We start from the raw sequence: 18,774 nt of genomic DNA, 5'->3' as shown, positions 1-18,774 counted from the left end.
CGAGGTTCTAAGGATATTGACTGTCCCAGCCCAATGCTGCATCCCTGCTTTAGTCAGCTTTCTCACTGCTGTGACTAAAGGACCTGACTAGAACAATTATAGAGGAGGAAAGATTTATATGAGGGCTCACAGTTTCAGAGGTCTCAATCCATAGACAGCAGGCTCCATTCCTTGGGTCTGTGAATACACTGGGAGGTGAGGCAGAACATCATGGCAGTAGAATGTGGCCAAGGGAAGAGGCTCACATGATGATCAGTAAGCACAGAGAGACTCCACTCTCCAGATACAAATATATAGCCCAGAGCCACGCCCCCAATGAACCACTTCCTCCAGCCACACCCCACCTGCCTCCAGCTAACACCTAGTTAATCCTATCAGGAATTAATTCATTGATTAGGTTAAGGTGAGAACCCAATCATTTCTCCTCCAAACCTTCTTGCATTGTCTCACATGTGAGCTTCTGGGGACACCACATCTAAATCATAACAGTCCCACCGAGACAGATTTATTATTTGTGCCCCTTTAACTCCTTCCATTTGTCCTCTAAACACATCAGGTATGTATTATTTTATAAAAAGTAGCTTCCATTGATCTAGATCCATTAATGAAAAAGCCTTTTATGTCCAATATCTCTATGTTCTTTGATTTCCCTAAAGGACATGAAAAAATAAAGCCAAAATAGAGAGATGAAAGAAAAACTTAGAGCTTTCCTTTTCTAATTTTCAACCAACATTTTTTTTTCTCTCTTCTGAGGCTTCCCCAAACACTAAAGCCTTCTGATATCTCTTCTGGATCTTTCTCTGAGTTACTTATCACTAATGCCTCTTGCCTAGTTGATACCTCGTGGAGGTTGGCGATTTCCAGTTCACCCTGACTACCATGAGTGCCGGGGGTCGGTGCTGCTCCTCAGAGCATGGCAGTTTGGGGCAGTGGCCCAGGGCTGTGTATTTTGAGGGAATCCCTAACTGCTGCTGAGAAATCAGCTACTGAAACTCTCCAGCCACCCAAGAGGAGGTATGGCTGGCATGCTGCTGCCGCCACTCAGCCTGCAAGTCAGACACTGAAGCCAAGCCCTCCTCCCTTCCTCTTCTTCCTACAAGATGCCACTCTAGCCTTTCCCTGCCTGCAGACCCTGCTTCCTCCTCCATCCCTCCTATCCTAGGAGAACCACAGCCATTGGGAGCTGGATGAGGACTCAGAGATCATTTAGTAAACTCTCCACCATGTCACAGAAGAGGGAAGTGACCTCCAGAGAAGGGCAGGTGGTCCTTGTATCCTGGGTCCTGCGGGTCCAGACACCCAGCGCCCATGCTCATTCTCAGGAGCCACGGTGTGTGCAGGGGTGTGAAGAGTGTCCTCTACGGGTTCCTGTGAGGAAGCTCTGAATCTTTTCAAAGCAACACCTGATAAAGCAGCTAGTGGGGCCAGCGAGACACCCAAGGACAAGATCAAGCTATGGAACTGCAAATTGCTAAGCAGAAGGCGAGGAGATGAAAGGGAGGATTTGGAGGGGGAAGAGACAGCGCACTCTTTGCAACGAAGAAGATGGGAAAAGAAAATGATGTAGGGGGCATGGGGGGTGGGGTTGTGTGCTCTGTATTCAACCCCTCTCTACAACCCAAAACCTCCAGTGAAATTAAACACATACTCACAAGACGGTTGGCCAGAGGGGACTTCACAGTGAAAACTGACATAAGAAATCAACCAAGGGTTCCATGGCTTGAATGTCCCCACCATAACTCATTGAGAACTGGATGAGGACTCAGAGAGGTTAAGAGGTGGGAACCAGTGAAGCTTTCAAGAAGTACTGGGTCATGAGTGCTCTGTCCTCATGAATGGACTAATTCACTTATGGATTAATGGAGTCGTAGGTTATCCAAGAAGTGGCTTTGTTATAAAAGCCAGCTCTCTGGCTTGTTGGTTCTCTCGCCCTGTGGTACCCTGAACTGCCCTGAGACTCTGCAGAAAGTCCCCAGACACAAGAAGGTCCTCACCAGATATGACTTTCTGATCTTGAGCTTCCCAACACCCAGAACTGTAAGGAATAAAATTTTTCTTTATAAATTACCCAATCTTGGATATTCTATCACAGCAACAGAAAATGGACTAAGGCGGAGGGGCTGTGATCGACCCATGCTGTTCAGAGAAGAAATGGTGAAACAAGAGCCAGACAAAGCCATTACAATCTTAATGTCCATAAGTTTGTTAATATCCGGGGAGGGCTTTGGATTGGTGGGAGTTTGAATTGTACCTAAATCTCTGAAGTGCAATAACTAAATTTGTGTATAGAGACATCTCTGGGGAAGCAGGGGGAGCCTCCTACAGTGCACCTGACCCACCCGAGGACCACCTTGAAGAGTCAGAAGGCAAAGGAGTTCACCTGGGCAGGAACTGAGAATAAAGGTGAAAATGAGGGCTAGTCTAAAGCAGGAAAATACTGATGTGAGGGCAGGATCCCTGCCATAGCTGATCTGGACGGTTATCCCACAGCACCAGAGACTGAGAGCTCAAAACAACAGAAATTTACTCCTCACAGTCCTGGAGTCTGGAAATCTGAGGTCAGGGCGCCAGCACGGTCAGGTTCTGAATTGTAGTCCCCTGCTTTCTCATTGAATTCTTCCATGGTTGGGAAGAGAGTTAGAGAGTTGTCTGAGGCCCCTTTTATAAGGGCACTGATATCCCTGGTGACCTCATTACCTCGTGATTTCATCCCACTGGGATTTCAACATATGGAATTTTGAAGGAACACAAATATTCTGCCCATATTAATAACCCTTTTGTATTTGAAGTCAGGATCGACTGGGCCTGAGCAGGTGGGTAAGTGAAGAGGAAGAGAATATACCGTCAACAATACTCCTCAACGTACTTTCTGCATAGATGCTAGCAATCTGCCTCCAAGCAGCATGTCACCTTCAGAAAAGCCAGGGCTCTTATATTCAAGGAAGTGTCACATTCAAAGAAATAGCTATCAGCCAGGCATGGTGGCGCACACCTGTGATCCCAGCATCTCCGGAGGCTGAGGCAGCAGGATCACAAGTTCAAAGCCAGCCTCAGCAACGCAAAGAGGCCCTAAGCAACTCAGTGAGATCCTGTCTCTAAACAAAATATCAAAAAGGGCTGGGATGTTGCTCCTTGGTTAAGCACCCCTGGATTCAATTCCCCGATACCAAAAAATAAAAAGAAAGGAAGAAAAAGAAGCAGCTAACAAACAAAACTAACGCAAAAGCTATTGTCCCATTTACTTGTGTTTCCCAAAGATCACTTATAGAACTCCGGGGTATAGCTCATCACAATACATCTTCCTTTTCCCGTCTCCCCCTGTGCTTGCATACTCTAGAACTGCCTCTTTCCCCAAACCCCAACTGCAGACACTCCAGATTACAACTGTGGGTGCATCCTTCACTCCTCCTTCTGGTTTGCTCTGAATCATGTGGCTCAACTTAGCCTCTTGGATTTCAGATTTCATTTTTGATCACTGCCCTGATCCTTCCCAGCAAGGAAGAGTCAACGAACTGACCCAACAAGCAAAGCTCCTTCCATTCCCCTTTTCTGTCTCTTCAGTCTTGATTCTCAATGCTCCTAATCATGCATCACAACAAGAACGGGAACCAAACTGGTGAAACCAGAACTCTCCTCAAGGACCAGAGACTAGGAGAAGCCAATGGGCAAAATCAAACTCTCCATGAGACATGTAAGCAAGACTTTTTTGTGCATCTAAGTCTTGATTCAGTTCCCCATTTAGGAGAACTGAGCAGTGGGATATGGCTGGGTCTGCTGACCTTTGCCATCATCACCGTTTTAGGAAGGCAAAACAGATGAAGGAGCCTTGCCTTTCTTTAACCGACAAGTAACACTGTTAGTCAGTAAGGTGCAATAATTCTCTTGATCACTCCTAAGAACCCAGGGTCAGGCCCTGAATCTGTCACCGGTACATGGATGCTTGCTACAGACAGTTTATAATGGAGTTTTCAAAATCAAAGGTGAGTCCATGGCTTGTAAGTTTTCCCAGCCACCTGGCAGGGGCATTCCTTTCAGATCTCTGAGAATTTCTTGGGTCCAGGCTTCTCAGTGCCGTGATGGGGCAGGTGGTACTCTGATGCCTTTGCTTTTGCCTTCCCCAGTGGTGTGAGCAAAATGAACAGTGCAGACGGCTGCACCTGCCTGAGCTGCTAGTGGCCCCGCTACACAGGCTTACTCGATACCCCTTGTTGCTGAAGAATATCTGGAAACGGAGCTCGGACTCCACTGAGAAGATCATGATCTACTCCATCAAGGAGAAGGTGGAAAAGTCAATCCGTAAGTCCTGGAGATATGTGAGCTTAATATAAGAGTCAGGGAGCCTCAGGGCTCCTGGAAACCATCTGGGCTTCATCCCGGAAGGCAATTCCATTGACTTGAGGTCACAACTCTGGGAAATGGGATCCACATCCGAGGTTATTACAAATCACACTCACAAAACAATGGGTCTGGTCACATCCTGGTGAACTGATGAGAATCCAACACCAAGTCAACCCAGGACGTGGCTCTGTCTCCAAGGGTTTCAGAAGCGAGGTCAGGCAGAAAGGGCTCTACTTCCCAGATAACTGAAGGCACTTCATTTTTAACATGCATGCTGAATCCCCACACAAAGCAAACGGCAGTCGGCCCCATGGAAAACTATCCATGGGGGATAGTTTTAAAACTATTATACTCATCGTTTTTAAAAATCACTGAAGTCCAGGGCCATTGCAAAAAAATAATGCCAACTACAAGAAGAACAGAAATCTGGGGATAGGAATTGAACACGCCCTGTGATGACTGAAGTGTACCTAGGTATCTCTGTATAATTAAAATTCAAATAAAGTCCATGATACATGCCCATAGTGCAAGATTTCCTGGTGGGCATCAAAAGGGAACACTTCCAACTGATAATTAACAGCTGTACAAAAATAACATATTTGTGTTCCTTTGCCAATTCAAAAACAAAATAAATAGCAATGCAGTGGGATTGTCCTTTCCACTTTTCCAATTTTTTTCCTGAAAATTCCAAAATAACCTAAGGAATTGGAATTAAGTTTATCAAATAACAAAGCAACAAATTCAATTAAAGATCAATTCTTTTTAAAAGCTTTTAAAGTAATTGAGGATCATTTGGATGGGAAGATAAAAGCAAATCCACTGGAGATATCTCAATAAGAGATGGCCTCTTACTATGGAAAGAAGGGTGTCCTTTAAGTTTAAGTCCTCCTTAAATGTGACAAATTCTCCAGGTTCCACAAACCTTGTGATTGTGATTCTATGGGTCCCTAACTTGCCCCCATGTTTTCAAACATTATTTCAAAACCTCAATAGTTTATAGAAGCACAATTCACAATAGCAAAGCTAGTAAACCAGCCTAGATATCCATCAACAGATGAGTGGATAAAGAAATTGCAGTTTATATACACATGGAATATTACTCAGCCATAAAGAAAAATGAATTCATGACATTTGCCATTAAATGGATGGCTCTGGAGAATATAAGTGAAGTAAGCCAATCCCCCAAAGCCAGAGTTTGAATGTTTTCACTGATATGTGGAAGCCAAACACAATAAAGGGGAGGAAGGGGAAGAAGAGAAGTTCAGTAGATTGACAAAGGGGAACAAAATAAAGGGAGGAGGGATAGGAAGAGGACAGAAAGTAGAATAAATCTAAGAATTTTCTTATGTACACCTATGAAAATACCTTAGTGAACCTCACCATCATGCCCACCCACAAGAATGGGGTCCTAATTAGAATTAAGATGTATCCTAGACTTGTATAATTTTATCAAAATGGATTCTACTATCATGTATAACTAAGAAGAACCAATAAAATAAATTTTTTGTAGTCCTCAATAGCAACAACATATTGTTGGAAAATTAATAAAAATCTTCAAAGAGCAAATCAAATTCTTACCAGAAAATATCATCCCTGTCTTGAAGTAAATGTATGCTTTATGATTAGGACAAAAAGACATATTTGTCTTTGCTGGTCTAGTATTTTTTTTTTCTTCCTCTACTTATAGGCTATGTATGGTGTGGCATGTAAGAAAGACCACCAAGATTTTATTAGTATTATCTTTCTCGGCAGAAGTCTGGTTTTAAATTAGTGATTTTTTCAGACATTTAAATAGCAAGGATTATATTAAGCACACCTAAATTGTGATTTGCTCCAGGGCCAGTCAGTATCTCTGATTACTGTGAGTATTGGTTAAAATTTATGCTGTGGTGTGTGTCACGCCTTCAAAAATACATTGGATGTGTCTTGTCTTTCAGGAGATCTTGAAGGAAAAGTGAAGTGGCTTGACAATTTCCAAAAATTCAGACATCTACAGGAGATTATAATATGGCCTCCACTTTGGGATAGAGATAAAAGGTTTTTCATTCCAGAGGTACAAAAAAGGATCACTAAGGACTTGCATCCCTTTCTGGAAGTAGGACATTCAGGTGGAAATACAATAGTCTTAGAAAGTCCCCCACTGTCCACTTGAAGGATAAATCTAGTTTTATTGGCAAGAGGTAAAGCTCTTCCCCATGTGCCATTGTACATGGGGAGGCTCATGCCCTCATGCCATTCTTGGGGGGGTTCCTCAGAGATATTTTCCCACCCTTTCCCGTCCCAGAGTCTGACTACTAGCATTTCTAAACATCTTGAATTTTCTAGATGGAGTTGATTGCCCTGGCCCCATGTTCTTTTTCAATCACTAACAACATCTCTTTTATTTTTCTCCCTTGTTTTGCAAGTGTTTGAAACACATTTTTAAGGACCACACAGCAGAACACATCTTGTCTCCAACCAACAGACACCTTCTCTATGAAGGAAAATTAACTCTTGCAGGTAAATAACTGGTTTAAAAATCCAGTGTCTTTAATGCCTTATAATTTGTTCCATTGCTGTTGGTTGAAGGATGGGGAGAATTTGTTTACCTATGTCCAGGGTAGCAGTGGATCTGAACCAGAGAGCAACCAGCTTGAATGAACACTGCACAATGGAACTTACTCTCTGTAAGATGGGGTAATTTTATCTATTTCATGATATTGCTGTGAAAACAAAAAGGTAGGTCTACATGCTCACAAGTTCAAGGTCTGGCATAGAGTAGTTCTCAGTCAAGGTCAGCAGTCACTGTCATCACATCATCACTTCACCCCTGGCCCTGGTTGTGTGTGTGCACACGTGTGTGTGTGCATGCACACACACATGCAGGGAATTGAACCCATGCTCACACACATGCACACACACATGCAGGGAATTGAACTCACATGCTCCTATGCTAAGCATGCACTCTCCTGTGAGCTGTACCCCTAGCCCTAGTCATTGACTTCTTGGTATGTGATAAGCCTTAAAGGGTGCTGAAGAAAGAGTTTTCTAGAAGCAATGCACAAAATGGCCCAGGGATCCCAAAGCAGGAAGACGGGGCAGGAAGTTCAGTGGAGAAGCAAGGAGAGTAGGAATCCCCTAAGGCAGTGGAACTCAACCATCCTTAGCCAATAATTCACCACCCCTCACTTTTGTGTAGAAAGACAACAGTTTCAACTTTTCTTTAATGTTACTGAACATTTCAACGTAATTATATATTATGACAAGGCTAAATCAAAATAATGAAGCAAGAAATTTATTGTTTCCTGCTCCAAAAACATATGCCTCTCCCTCCAAAACTGGCCTCCACCTAAAGTTATCAGAGATTTTGTTTCCCCTTCCCTCTACCTCCCAACCTCCCACCAGTGTGAGAGGTACTGGCCTGTGTAGGAAATGAACATGATAGCAAAGGATAAATGCAAGAAGCATTTCAGAGGCAGAACAGAAAGACTTTATGATTGATATTGTGGATGAAGAGGAAATAGGCCACAGATGCCTTCAAATATTATAATCTGTATTGATGGAGGGAGTGGTCAGGGAGTCAATGTAAGGTTCAGGTGCGGGCATGATGGGAAATCAAAGGCAAGCTGACCGAACATCTCCTGTCATGTACTGTCATGGAAGCCCAGGTGGAGATTCACCTAAGACTTGGCCAGTACTTTACACATAGACCCACCTTTTCTAGAAAATTCTTCATATAGAATCACCTGTGGTAGAATGGGGATGAGCTACATAACATTACTAATACCAGGACATTGATTGATGGTAGAATCTGGGTTAGGAAAATTCCAGCAGAGGAGACCCCATAGAGTATATAACAGGGAATCAAGTTTCAAGTCAGTGGAACTCTGCCTTAGAGTTGAACAGGGATTTGATGGGGCAGGGATAATAGCACTAGAAGAAATTGGACATTGTTTTTGGATGGGAAAAGTACTGAGCCAAGAATCAGCAGAGGTTCTGGGGAAGTAGGTCAGTGGTAGAGCTCAAGTTTGCCATGCACAAGGCCCTGTGCTCAATCCTAGCAGCGATTTAAAAAAAGAGAAAGAAAAAAATCAGGGGATCCAGCACCAACTATGGCTCTGGGAAAACTGATTAAATTTCCTTAACCTCCTCTAAATGTTAATAATGATGATGACAATGACAATGATGGTAATGAAACCTGACACATAGGTTGTGTTTCCAAATTTCTTCCAAGTCTTCAAAACTGTACTACGATGACCAAATAAGTATGTTCCTTTTTTATTGCCAGAAGGTACTCGTTTTCATAACTTTCGGAGCCTAACTATAATTGCCATTGGCATTCAGGCTGTGTGCTTCCTTCCCAAATGTATTGCTCCCCTCTGACTGGCAGCTCTAAATAAAACAGTCAGTGAAGGGTAGACTCTGTCTGCCCCACAGCTGTAACACCCGAAGTGCAGGTGCTGTTCACACTGCCGCAGAACAGAAGTAAGGCGGTAGTGCTGCTCCGTGCTCCACCACAGTTCAGAATCTATGAAGACAATAAAGACCAGGTTGACACACCATTGCAAAAATGTGTAAGTCTCAGGTCAGGTTGCATAGCAATTACATGATTCTAATTCCCAACTCACCGTGTTCATTACCCAAGAGAAATGACTCTCAGTGAAAGTTATCACTGGGCTTCAATAGCCTTAAACTACTGGAATAATACATGTGAACTGATTTGGGACTTACCATCTTCCTCCTCAGTCCTTCACTTTCAGAAATGATCATATTTTTCTCCCTAGCAATAATCGTTTCTAGATACATCTATCTTATTTTAGACCTTGTTTGCAGGTTTACTACGAATTGGCTCCCCTAGAACTAAAGCTCCCTGAAGGCAGGACAGTGTCTAAATGACAGATGCATAATAGATGTTCCAAGTTTGTTGGCTACTTGGTGGAACATGGGGGGCTCCATAAACTGTTCTAAAACAATCAAAATTTCCTACAATAAAGTCTAGGACATAGAAGGTCTTTGTTACCCATTTGTTCATATGAAGTATTTGAAATTAAGAAGAAAACACAAAACTATTTCATTTTAACAGTGCTCATCAAGCTAATTCATGTGAGAGCAGCAGAAGGTGAGGAAAACAAATAAACAGGTCTTACGGGTTGCTATGGACTGAATCACACCCCCTCCCTGCTGTGCACACACAGTCCGTATACTGAGGCCCTAACCCCTGGTGTAAGTGTATGGGAAGTAATTAAGATAAAATGAGGCACAAGAGTGGAGCCCTGATCTAATTGGTTATGTGCCCTCACAGCAGGACACAAGAGAGCTTGTTCTCCTCCTTTGCCACAGAGGACATATTGGAAGGCAGCCATCTGCAAGAGGGAAGAGAGCCTTCGCTGGGAGTTAAATCGGCCAGTACTTTGAGCTTGGATTTCTCAGCCTCCTGAATTGTGGGAAATAAATTTGTTTGGTTTAAGGCACCTAGCTTATGATATTTTATTACAGCAGCCTGAGTTGACCAAGATGGAAGATCTAATACAGTCCGGACATCCCATTCCTAGCCCTCTGTGCCACTGGAGAGATATCAATCATTTTAAAAGATTATTCCTCTCTCATGTTCAATCCCAAACTATCCGACTGCTCCACTCCACGAAATGTTTAGGGACCCAACTACCTCTGTGTTATTGCTATCTCTTAGACATTGCTTTCTTCTGTGTGTCCCAAGATGACCCACCAACGTGTCTGTATTCCACCAAGTGAGGAGGAGGGGGCCCGTGAAAGGACTCGGCCCACCCTCCCGGGATGACTCATAATTGGCAATGTGACTCAGAATTTAGTTCCTTGGTCATATCCAGCTATAAGGGAAAACAGGAGATATACTATTTATTCTCTGTGGATGTGTACCCACTAAAACTTAGGAAGTTCATTATCACAAGAGAAGGGGAGAAGGTTTTTGAGGGACAAACAGCAGTCTTTGCATAGCCTGATTTATGAAAAGGAAAACACTGTTTGTGAGGCAATCTTTAAAAACATGCAAGGATAATTGAATATGCTTTCTGATTTCTCTTCTATACAAACATAGAAGGATCTTTCCTCTAATCTTAATACAAGAGAAGAAAGTAGAAATGAATCCTAAATACTTTATCTATTCATTTTTTGGTCATTGCCACCTATTTTCTAGGAGTGAAAGCAGATTAATACAAATGAATAAAATAAGTAGAACAAACAAAAATAATCACTTGGGCTGGGTTGTGGCTCAGTGGTAGAGCTCTTGTCTAGCATGTGTGAGGCACTGGGTTCAATCCTCAGCACCACATAAAAATAAATGAATAAAATAAAGGTATTTTGTTCATCTACAACTAAAAAAATAATAAAAAGAATTACTTGATTTCCTCTAAGAATCTGTCACATTCCTTCCAAACACTGTCTTTTCCTCTGAAATCACCTAAATTTAACCATTTATTTTTCTAATTTCTAATGAATAGAGTAAAATGAAGAAAGAGATACTTTATTCTAATATTTGATTTCTCTTCCCTACTATTTCTTTCTTAGGGAAAAGTAGAAAAGCCTATTTGCCTTAAATAACTTATCAAAAGTGGTATTGATGTCAATGATGATAATCAATCAGTTCTGTTTCCCCTGATGTTGAAGTTGAACACCCAAGAAATGGTGATGCAAGTTTTATTTAAAGGATAGAACAGAGACAGACTTCTCTGCAGAGAAGGTTCCCTGGAGCTGGGTGTCTGAGGAAGTGGGGGGGGGGGTGTTCTGCCCCTTTTATACATTTTAGATTTCCTTTGTTCTCATGCTGTCTTCTCCCCCATCCTGTCTCTCTCCTTCTGCTCTCCTGCTACATGACTAGCGACCCTAAAGGTGGGCCACAGGTGGAGGGATCCTGTGTGGGGAAAGGAAGCCAGCAGCCCAGGAGGCATTCATTCATTAACAACTCCTTATAGGCAGGAACAGTCCCCTGGAGGCGGGTCACCTTGGCAACCGGTAGAGGAGGGGGAAGTGTCCTGAAGGTGTTAATATTTCATTTCCTCCTGAATCAGCCCCCATCTTTCTAGCCCAATCATTCACCACCTACACTGACTGCCTTTTTGTCCCCTGGCTCAGTTATCAGAAAAGTTTATAATCTTAAAACTATGTGGATAATATTTAATTACATAGACACATTGTGAAACATGGGAAATAAGTAGTTTAATGACTGTTTTAGTCAAACAGAGCATCCAAACAAAATTCTATAGACCAGGTGGCAACAGAAAGCATTTCTCATACACTGGAGGCAGAAGTCTCCAATGGAGGCACTAGCCCATTGTGTTCCTGGTGGTTCCTGGGCAGGCTCTCTTCCTGGCCTGTGGATGTCCTCCTTCTTATTGTGTCCTCATATGGCAGAGAGAGAGGACACTAATCCTATTGGGTTATCCTCATGACCTATTTTACCTTAATTACTTCCTTACTCCATATACAATCACATTGGGGTTAGGGCTTCAATGTATGAATTGGGGTAGGGGGTCCCAGTTCAGTCCATAACAATGACAAAATATCTTTTTTTTTCTGAGTAAACATGGGTCTTGGCCAATGACCACCCCAATAGATGAGTTAAGATGGAAAAATGCAGCAAGTTCAATTTCCTAATGGATTTGTACTGGGCTTAGTTGAAACCATAGAGGATATCATGAGTTACCTTAGATTTTCTTGAAATGCATCACAAATACAATGTCCTTAAAGTTGAAAGCTTGAGCTCTAATCAGGTCTTAGGAAGAAATCAATTCAACACTGAGGAAGACAGTTTTCTGATTCACTTGATGGGATCTCCCTGAGTGACAAGCCACCCCTGTTTTGTTTTCTAAGAGATTCTTTGATTTAAAAAGAAAAAAAAAAAGAATTCTACCTACTATTTCAAGTCCCCATTTTAACCTTCTCTTTCTTTTCTCAGAAAGCACAAGATTCCTAGATGTGTATCTGTTCCTCTTTGATGATTTCCTCTTAATTACAAAAACTAAACGCAGCAAAAAGGTAAAACTATTTCTAAATACGTTTCTAAATTAGATAAAAAAATATTTCAAATAGGCTCTGTTCAAACCATGCAATATTCTTATACATTCAATTGGATCTTTCCTTCTAAAAAATTATAAAAGTAATAAGCAAATTGCATTTCTCAAGTTTGTTAAGGGAGATACCCATTTTAGAACAACTTAGTCCGTATACCCTCAAGGTACACAGAAACCATGGGGCCTGACCTGACTAAGCTCAGGAATCCCAAAATTTCTTTGTCTACGTTGGCACTTACAAATTGGCCACCTTGGAGCTGCCAGTGTGGGGACCCTCCACCTGTGTGTGGCCATGTGGCAAAATAGTATCCACCACAAATCATTCTGATTTGAAAGCTCACATTATTCTTGAGAAATGATGTTTGGGAAGATAGACATTAGAAAGAGCTGTGATCTTTCAGTGTCTACCTGAATAAGAACTGCAGAGGCCAAATATGTACAGCTGGTGTTATAGAAAAAAAAATGAGTCACCTAGGGGCTATAAAGAGTAGGGATTTCTCATATTTCTTAAGTATTACTGTTACCATTATTATCACTGATGTTGCTGTTTGTCACTATTAATTAAGTTACTGGTCTGATGGTCCAAAGCCTTTCTTTCTGATCCCTTGTTTCATAGTCTGCTCCCTGAATGGTGAGTGTGAGTGGTCTCAAGAGGGCAGCTCCTCCAAGATTCTCAGACACCTGCCCTCAGAGGGGGGTCTAATGTGTTATTTCTCTTGCTTCTTTACCAAATGACTTGCCTCATACAGATAATATCAAGAGAGTAAGCATCTCACATATTTTAATGAACCAAGCTTTTTGATGACAGGTTGGTCAGTTGAGCTAAATAATTCAAAGATCTTAAAGCAATAAAATAGATACCCATTAATCAATCTATGAATAGCTGATGGTTAGCTAGGGAGGGAGTGGGTGTGGGAGAACACTGACAATCAGTGTTTCAGAATTTGTATGGCCTCCTATTTTAAGCTACAGAGATTGGCATATCTGAGCAAATCAAACTCTGAAACATCTCTACCCCCTTCAAAAACCTTAATGCCAGCACTGCTCACCTTCACTTCAAATAGTGGTGCAAAACTGGGCATGGTGGCACAGGCCTATAATCCCAGCAGCTCAGGAGGTTGAGGTAGGGGGATCACAAATTGAAAGCCCACTTCAGCAACTTAACAAGGCTCTGTCTCTAAATAAAATAAGGGATAAGGGTGTGACTCAGTGGTAAGTGCCCCTAGATTCAATCTTTAGTACCAAAAAAAAAAAAAAAAGTGGTTCAATGATGCAAACCAGAGCACACAAGTTAATGGAGCCCCATATTGGTTATATTCAGGCAATATTCTGGGCTCATACTTCACAACTCGATTTAAAAATAAGAAATGCTATCAGTTTATCTTTTTCTCTACTATTCTGTTTACAGTACATTCAAATCACATCCTTTATACTTTTTCAGAATATTCAACATCAGATATTGGAAACAATTTTAGTTACTTACAAATTCTAGAACATAGAATCTATTTATGGTTTCATACTATAGCCCACACACAGCATGGCCAACATGAAGATCCCGTTTTCATTCATCTAACTCCACACTAAAGAGAGATTCCAGTGATGTGATGGTGATTAAGGTGTTTCCCAATTATGGATGCCAACCGTTACTTATTTAGGTGATTCAATTTGAAGTCATCTATATTTGCTTTAAATCACTATGCTCAAGGAAATGCTTTTTAGAATCCATTTAAAATAGTAAGATGTTGAGAAATAGTTTCTACAGTAGAAATAAATCTAACCAAACTCTCCTATATACATATATGAATACAACACAGTGAATTTTACCTTCAGTTATATCCATGATACACTAATTTTAAAAACTACAAATAAATAGAAGAAAGGCCATAGAGTAGAGGAAACAGGACGGGTTGGGGAAGGAGAGGAGGAAGTACTGGGGACTGAATTGAAACCAATTATATTCATGCTTGTATAATTATATTAAAATGAAGCCCAATATTTATATCTAAATGAACAAATAAAAAATAGACTTCTTTCAAAGAATCTATTTGCATCAGGATATCCTTCAGGTATGTGCACCAATATTTGTTTCCCATATAATGCTTTATTTTTCTCTTTAATTTCAGAAACTTGGGAGTGCAGACACTGGTTTGATATGTCCTTCACTTACTCCTGAGCTGCAAACTGTAATAAAAGAGGGTGGCTCCTGTATAGTACTCGATCAGCCCATTCCACTAGATAGATTGGTTGTCAAAAGCATTGATCCGCTCCACGTGTCAGGTACGTGTCTGTTTCCATCATGCAACTCCACTGCTTGCCATCACGGTTTTATATTGGACATTTTCAATAGCTGGACATGAATCTAGTTTAAGTCTTCATAGAAGACGTCTGCAATCTCACGTGGTATATATCACTTTATAAATCGGATATGGTATTCAGTGCTCAAATGACCCAGCTCGGTCATTTGCTCGCTGTGGGATCTTAAATGCTTAAGCCTTGGGTTCCTCTTGACAAAATAGGGATACTGATGTCTACTTCCATGGGTTTGCATGAGCATTAAATAAAATAATGCATGTAATGCTCTAAAAATGATAGCTATTATTAGTATTGCTATCCTATCATCATTATAATGCTGTTATTGCTATTGTTCAAGCACTGCTAAACCATGACATGTTATGAAAGTGTAAGACATGTTACTACAAACACTCTATAAAAAGAAATGTCAAAGTGGAATGAAGGGAAGATGGGGCATAAGAATAGGAAAGACAGTAGAATGAACTGGACACAACTTTCCTATGTTCATATATGAATACATGACCAGTGTAACTCCACCACGTTTGACCACAAGAGTGAGATTCTAATTAAATAAGCTATACTTTATCAGAAAGAAATACCTAATACATGTACATATATAAATGTATACATAAATTTCTATATATATTTGCTTCTTGGTCAGGAGGTAATTGGGCATGTATACACACATGTACACACACACATGCATATCATACATAAGAAATTTATCCTTCTTAAACATTTGTTCAAGCATTTCCTGAGTGTTACCTGAGAGCAACCCACTCAGCAGGTTCTGGAGACACAATGAGCTTGAAGATCTCTCAGAAAAATGAAAGATCTCTAAATCTGTCATGAAAGCCCCAGGACCCTGAGGGACTGGAAGGACATTTTGTCTCCTCCAGGCTGGTTAGGTGGTGGCATGTTCAAAAGGAAGCAAATGGCTACTCTGCCTCAGGTGGAGGCTCCTATACCAGCTGAGGCCAGGCAGGTAAGGACTACCTTCCTGTCCCATGGGAGTAGCAGGAAGCAATTTCCCCAGTCCTAGCTCAGTGGCTAACATAGGACCAACCCATACATAGTAGAACAGCCTTATAGGGAATGAATGAATGGATGGATGGATGAATGAATGAATAGCCAACATTGATGTAGTTATGTTATTTAAATATATTTAACTAATTTCCACATACTAACTTATGAATGGACGCAATATCTCTCTCTCTCTCCCCAGGAGCAAAAGGGCTCTTCCAAGGGAAGCTTGGACCCAGAAACAGAGCTTCTATCCCCTATATTTTTGCTTTCAAAAAGATTTGTTGAAAGGTGGCATTGGGTGCTGGGGTTGTGGCTCAGTGGTAGAGTGCTCGCCTAGCATGCACAAGGCACTGAGTTTGATCCTCACCACCACATAAATGTAAAATAAAGATATTGTGTCCACCTGAAACTAAAAAATAAATATTAAGAAAAAGAAAGGTGACATGGGCAAGTCAGAAGGCCTTTTATGTTTAATTTTGATGGAACAAATCATGGTCTATATAGGCTGTATTAGTCAGCTTTTTATCACTATAACAAAATTCCCAGAATACCTGACTTATAAAGAGAAAGGACATCTGGGCGCGGTGGCACATGCCTGTAATCCCAGTGGCTTGGGAGGCTGAGACACAAGGATCGTGAGTTCAAACCCAGCCTTAGCAAAAGCAAGGCGCTAAGCAACTCAGTGAGGCCCTGTCTCTAAATAAAATACAAAATAAGGCTGGGGATGTGGCTCAGTGATCAAGTACCCTGAGTTCAATCTCCAGTATCATCCCACCACCACTGAAATAAAAGAGAAAGGACATATTTTGACTCACAGTTTCGGAGAGGCCAGCCTGTGATTAGTGAGCCCCATTGCTTTAAGCTTGTGATGGGAACACATGGCAGAGCACACGACCCACCTCAAGTCAAAAGCAGAGAATAAGATAAGGGTCCCATGATCTTCTTTGAGGACACACCCTAGTGACTTAAAAGGCTCCTACCAAGCCCACCTCCTAAAGGTTCAACCACCTCCCACTAGAACCACAGTCCTGAGGACCAAGCCTTTAACACATGGGACTTGGGGAGACATTGGACATCCAAACACAGCATAAGCCAATTTTGAATAAGCCACAGTAGCTTAAGAGCCTCCCCCAAAGGAGGATTTTGCCTGACACAGGCAAAGTCTGCCTCCAGTGTGAGCCTCCTCCCTGCTTAAGGAATGACCAAGTCGTGCAGGTGAGGCAGGGATTCAGCATGTAGGGCCAGAAACCACTTCCATCTTCTGCCTGTTTATTTTTTTCACAAGGGAAACAATATCACAGAGGGCCTCTGTGCTAGTTTATTCTCTTACTCCAGTGGCTATGTAAGATTCTGGCATCTTACATGGAGGAAGATGTACTAACTCCCTTCAAGAAAGTGGAAGCAGTTTAGCAGAGGGATCAGCTAAGTCAGGGACATGCCAGATTTAAGAACTAAACTTTATGGGAACTCTGACATCACTAGATTATGTTGGAAGATACGTGGTTTTCATTCTCTGAAACTTTTCTAAAAATAAATGAAAGTAAATATCTTTTTTTTAAAAAACTATACTTCCACCTGTTTTATTTTCTAATTTGTTTAACTAGTATGTCTTGCTTTCTTTTTTTATGTTTTTGTTGTTCTTCTGGGTCTATTGTTTTGACTGTTGAAATATAGTTTATGAGCTAGAGTGGGAAAGATAAGTGGGTACAAGAGAAAGAGACTGGGCACTGGAGTGGGTGACTAACTCCAAACTGCAGGGACACCACACACAGCTTTGAGAACTGAGAAAAATTGATTTGCATCAGCTTCTTGCTTCCTCATTTTTTTGAAGTGGGAACGAGTTGTCCTAATCTTATGTAGTTGTTGTGGGGTTTAAATGACACAAAACAGATGGGGTGGAGAACCTAATATGGGGCCTAAACAATGTTATTAGGCTTTGTATTAATATGCTCGGAAAAGAAGTTATTCCCACTCATATCTTTTTGTACTTCACAGGCCTAGCCAGGACCCTTATCCCCGTATTATAATCCAAACTGATGAGTTCCAAGCAGTTAAAATTTTTGAGGAAAACAGATTCCAAACGCCAGCCAAGAGCAACAGTATAATCTCTTAAGGGCTCACTTGCTACAGGGAATTTATAAGAAGAAAAATCAGGGAGTAAAACAAACACAGCCAGTTCTTTTTTCCAGAAAGCCTTTTTACTAGATATAAGTGTTCTTATTCCAGAGAAACTGGGCAAGCTTCTATGACCTGACTTAGCAGACTTTCCTACAGAATTTAGAAATTATGAATTTTTTTGTGGACTATTATGAGAATAACCTGTGATACTGAAATGGTTCTTGCAGTTAAGAAAACAAGTCTGCGTCACTTTGAATCTGAAATGAAGCCCCATCTGCCTCAGATCAATCTGACTTAAACTCAAAAACTTCAGCAAGTAACAATGACACTGAAGGAGTGTCAGGAATAAATGTCACTTGCTCTTTCTTCTTCCTGAAGTACTTGATGTGGCCAGGAGACAGCCCTGACTTGAATTTTTCTTTTTTTTTTTTTGGTTTTTGGTTTGTTTCTGAACACTAACAACTGTAGAAAGAATGTATAAGCTGCAGAATTCTACTCCCTATGTTGTATTATTAATAATTCAAGAAGAGCCTTCCATTTTCAGAGTCCCTGCTGTTAAAAAAAGGAAAGTGCTCTTCCAGTACCTCCTGTCTTTTTTTTTTTTAAGACAGAAAATGACAGGACAGTTTCTTTTGCAAACACAGAAACTATGCATTCCTTTTTGTTCCATTTCACATTTCATGTAATTTGGTGGATATTGCATCATTTGAAACAGGTTTTTTTTTTTTTTTTTTTTTGTCTTTTCTTGGTCTGTTGGGAAACATTCAGGTATTTTGCATTTTTGTCCCATCTTAATTTGATTGTAAGCTTTGTTTTGATGTGACTTCCCTTTAAATACAAAAACGAACATTTAAAAAGGAGGGACGGGGACAAAAAATATCTATTGTTTTTCATATTTTTATTATCTACACCTTTACATACACACAACCTGCTTAACTGTTCTCAGCTTCTATGGGCAGCCTGTTGTCTGTCACTT

General features: G+C 41.1%; 1 protein-coding gene across 4 annotated transcripts in view; it reads left to right on the top strand.

The window, feature by feature from the left end:
* Window positions 1-18,774, top strand: part of Plekhg7 (pleckstrin homology and RhoGEF domain containing G7) — a 64,902-nt gene that overhangs the window by 42,118 nt on the left and 4,010 nt on the right. For all 4 annotated transcript variants that reach the window (XM_046419382.2, XM_046419383.2, XM_046419381.2 and 1 more), the window contains 5 exons: window positions 4,122-4,296; window positions 6,276-6,391; window positions 6,744-6,837; window positions 12,248-12,327; window positions 14,486-14,639. In XM_046419382.2, coding sequence (XP_046275338.1) covers window positions 4,122-4,296; window positions 6,276-6,391; window positions 6,744-6,837; window positions 12,248-12,327; window positions 14,486-14,639 — 619 coding nt within the window. The remainder of the gene's footprint in view (window positions 1-4,121; window positions 4,297-6,275; window positions 6,392-6,743; window positions 6,838-12,247; window positions 12,328-14,485; window positions 14,640-18,774) is intronic.

Source organism: Marmota monax, unplaced genomic scaffold (genome assembly GCF_021218885.2).
Source record: "Marmota monax isolate L192 unplaced genomic scaffold, Marmota_monax_Labrador192_F-V1.1 WCK01_AAM20220418_F8-fsc00036, whole genome shotgun sequence".
Classification (NCBI taxonomy): domain Eukaryota; kingdom Metazoa; phylum Chordata; class Mammalia; order Rodentia; family Sciuridae; genus Marmota; species Marmota monax.
This window is presented reverse-complemented; position numbering and strand designations above follow the sequence as displayed.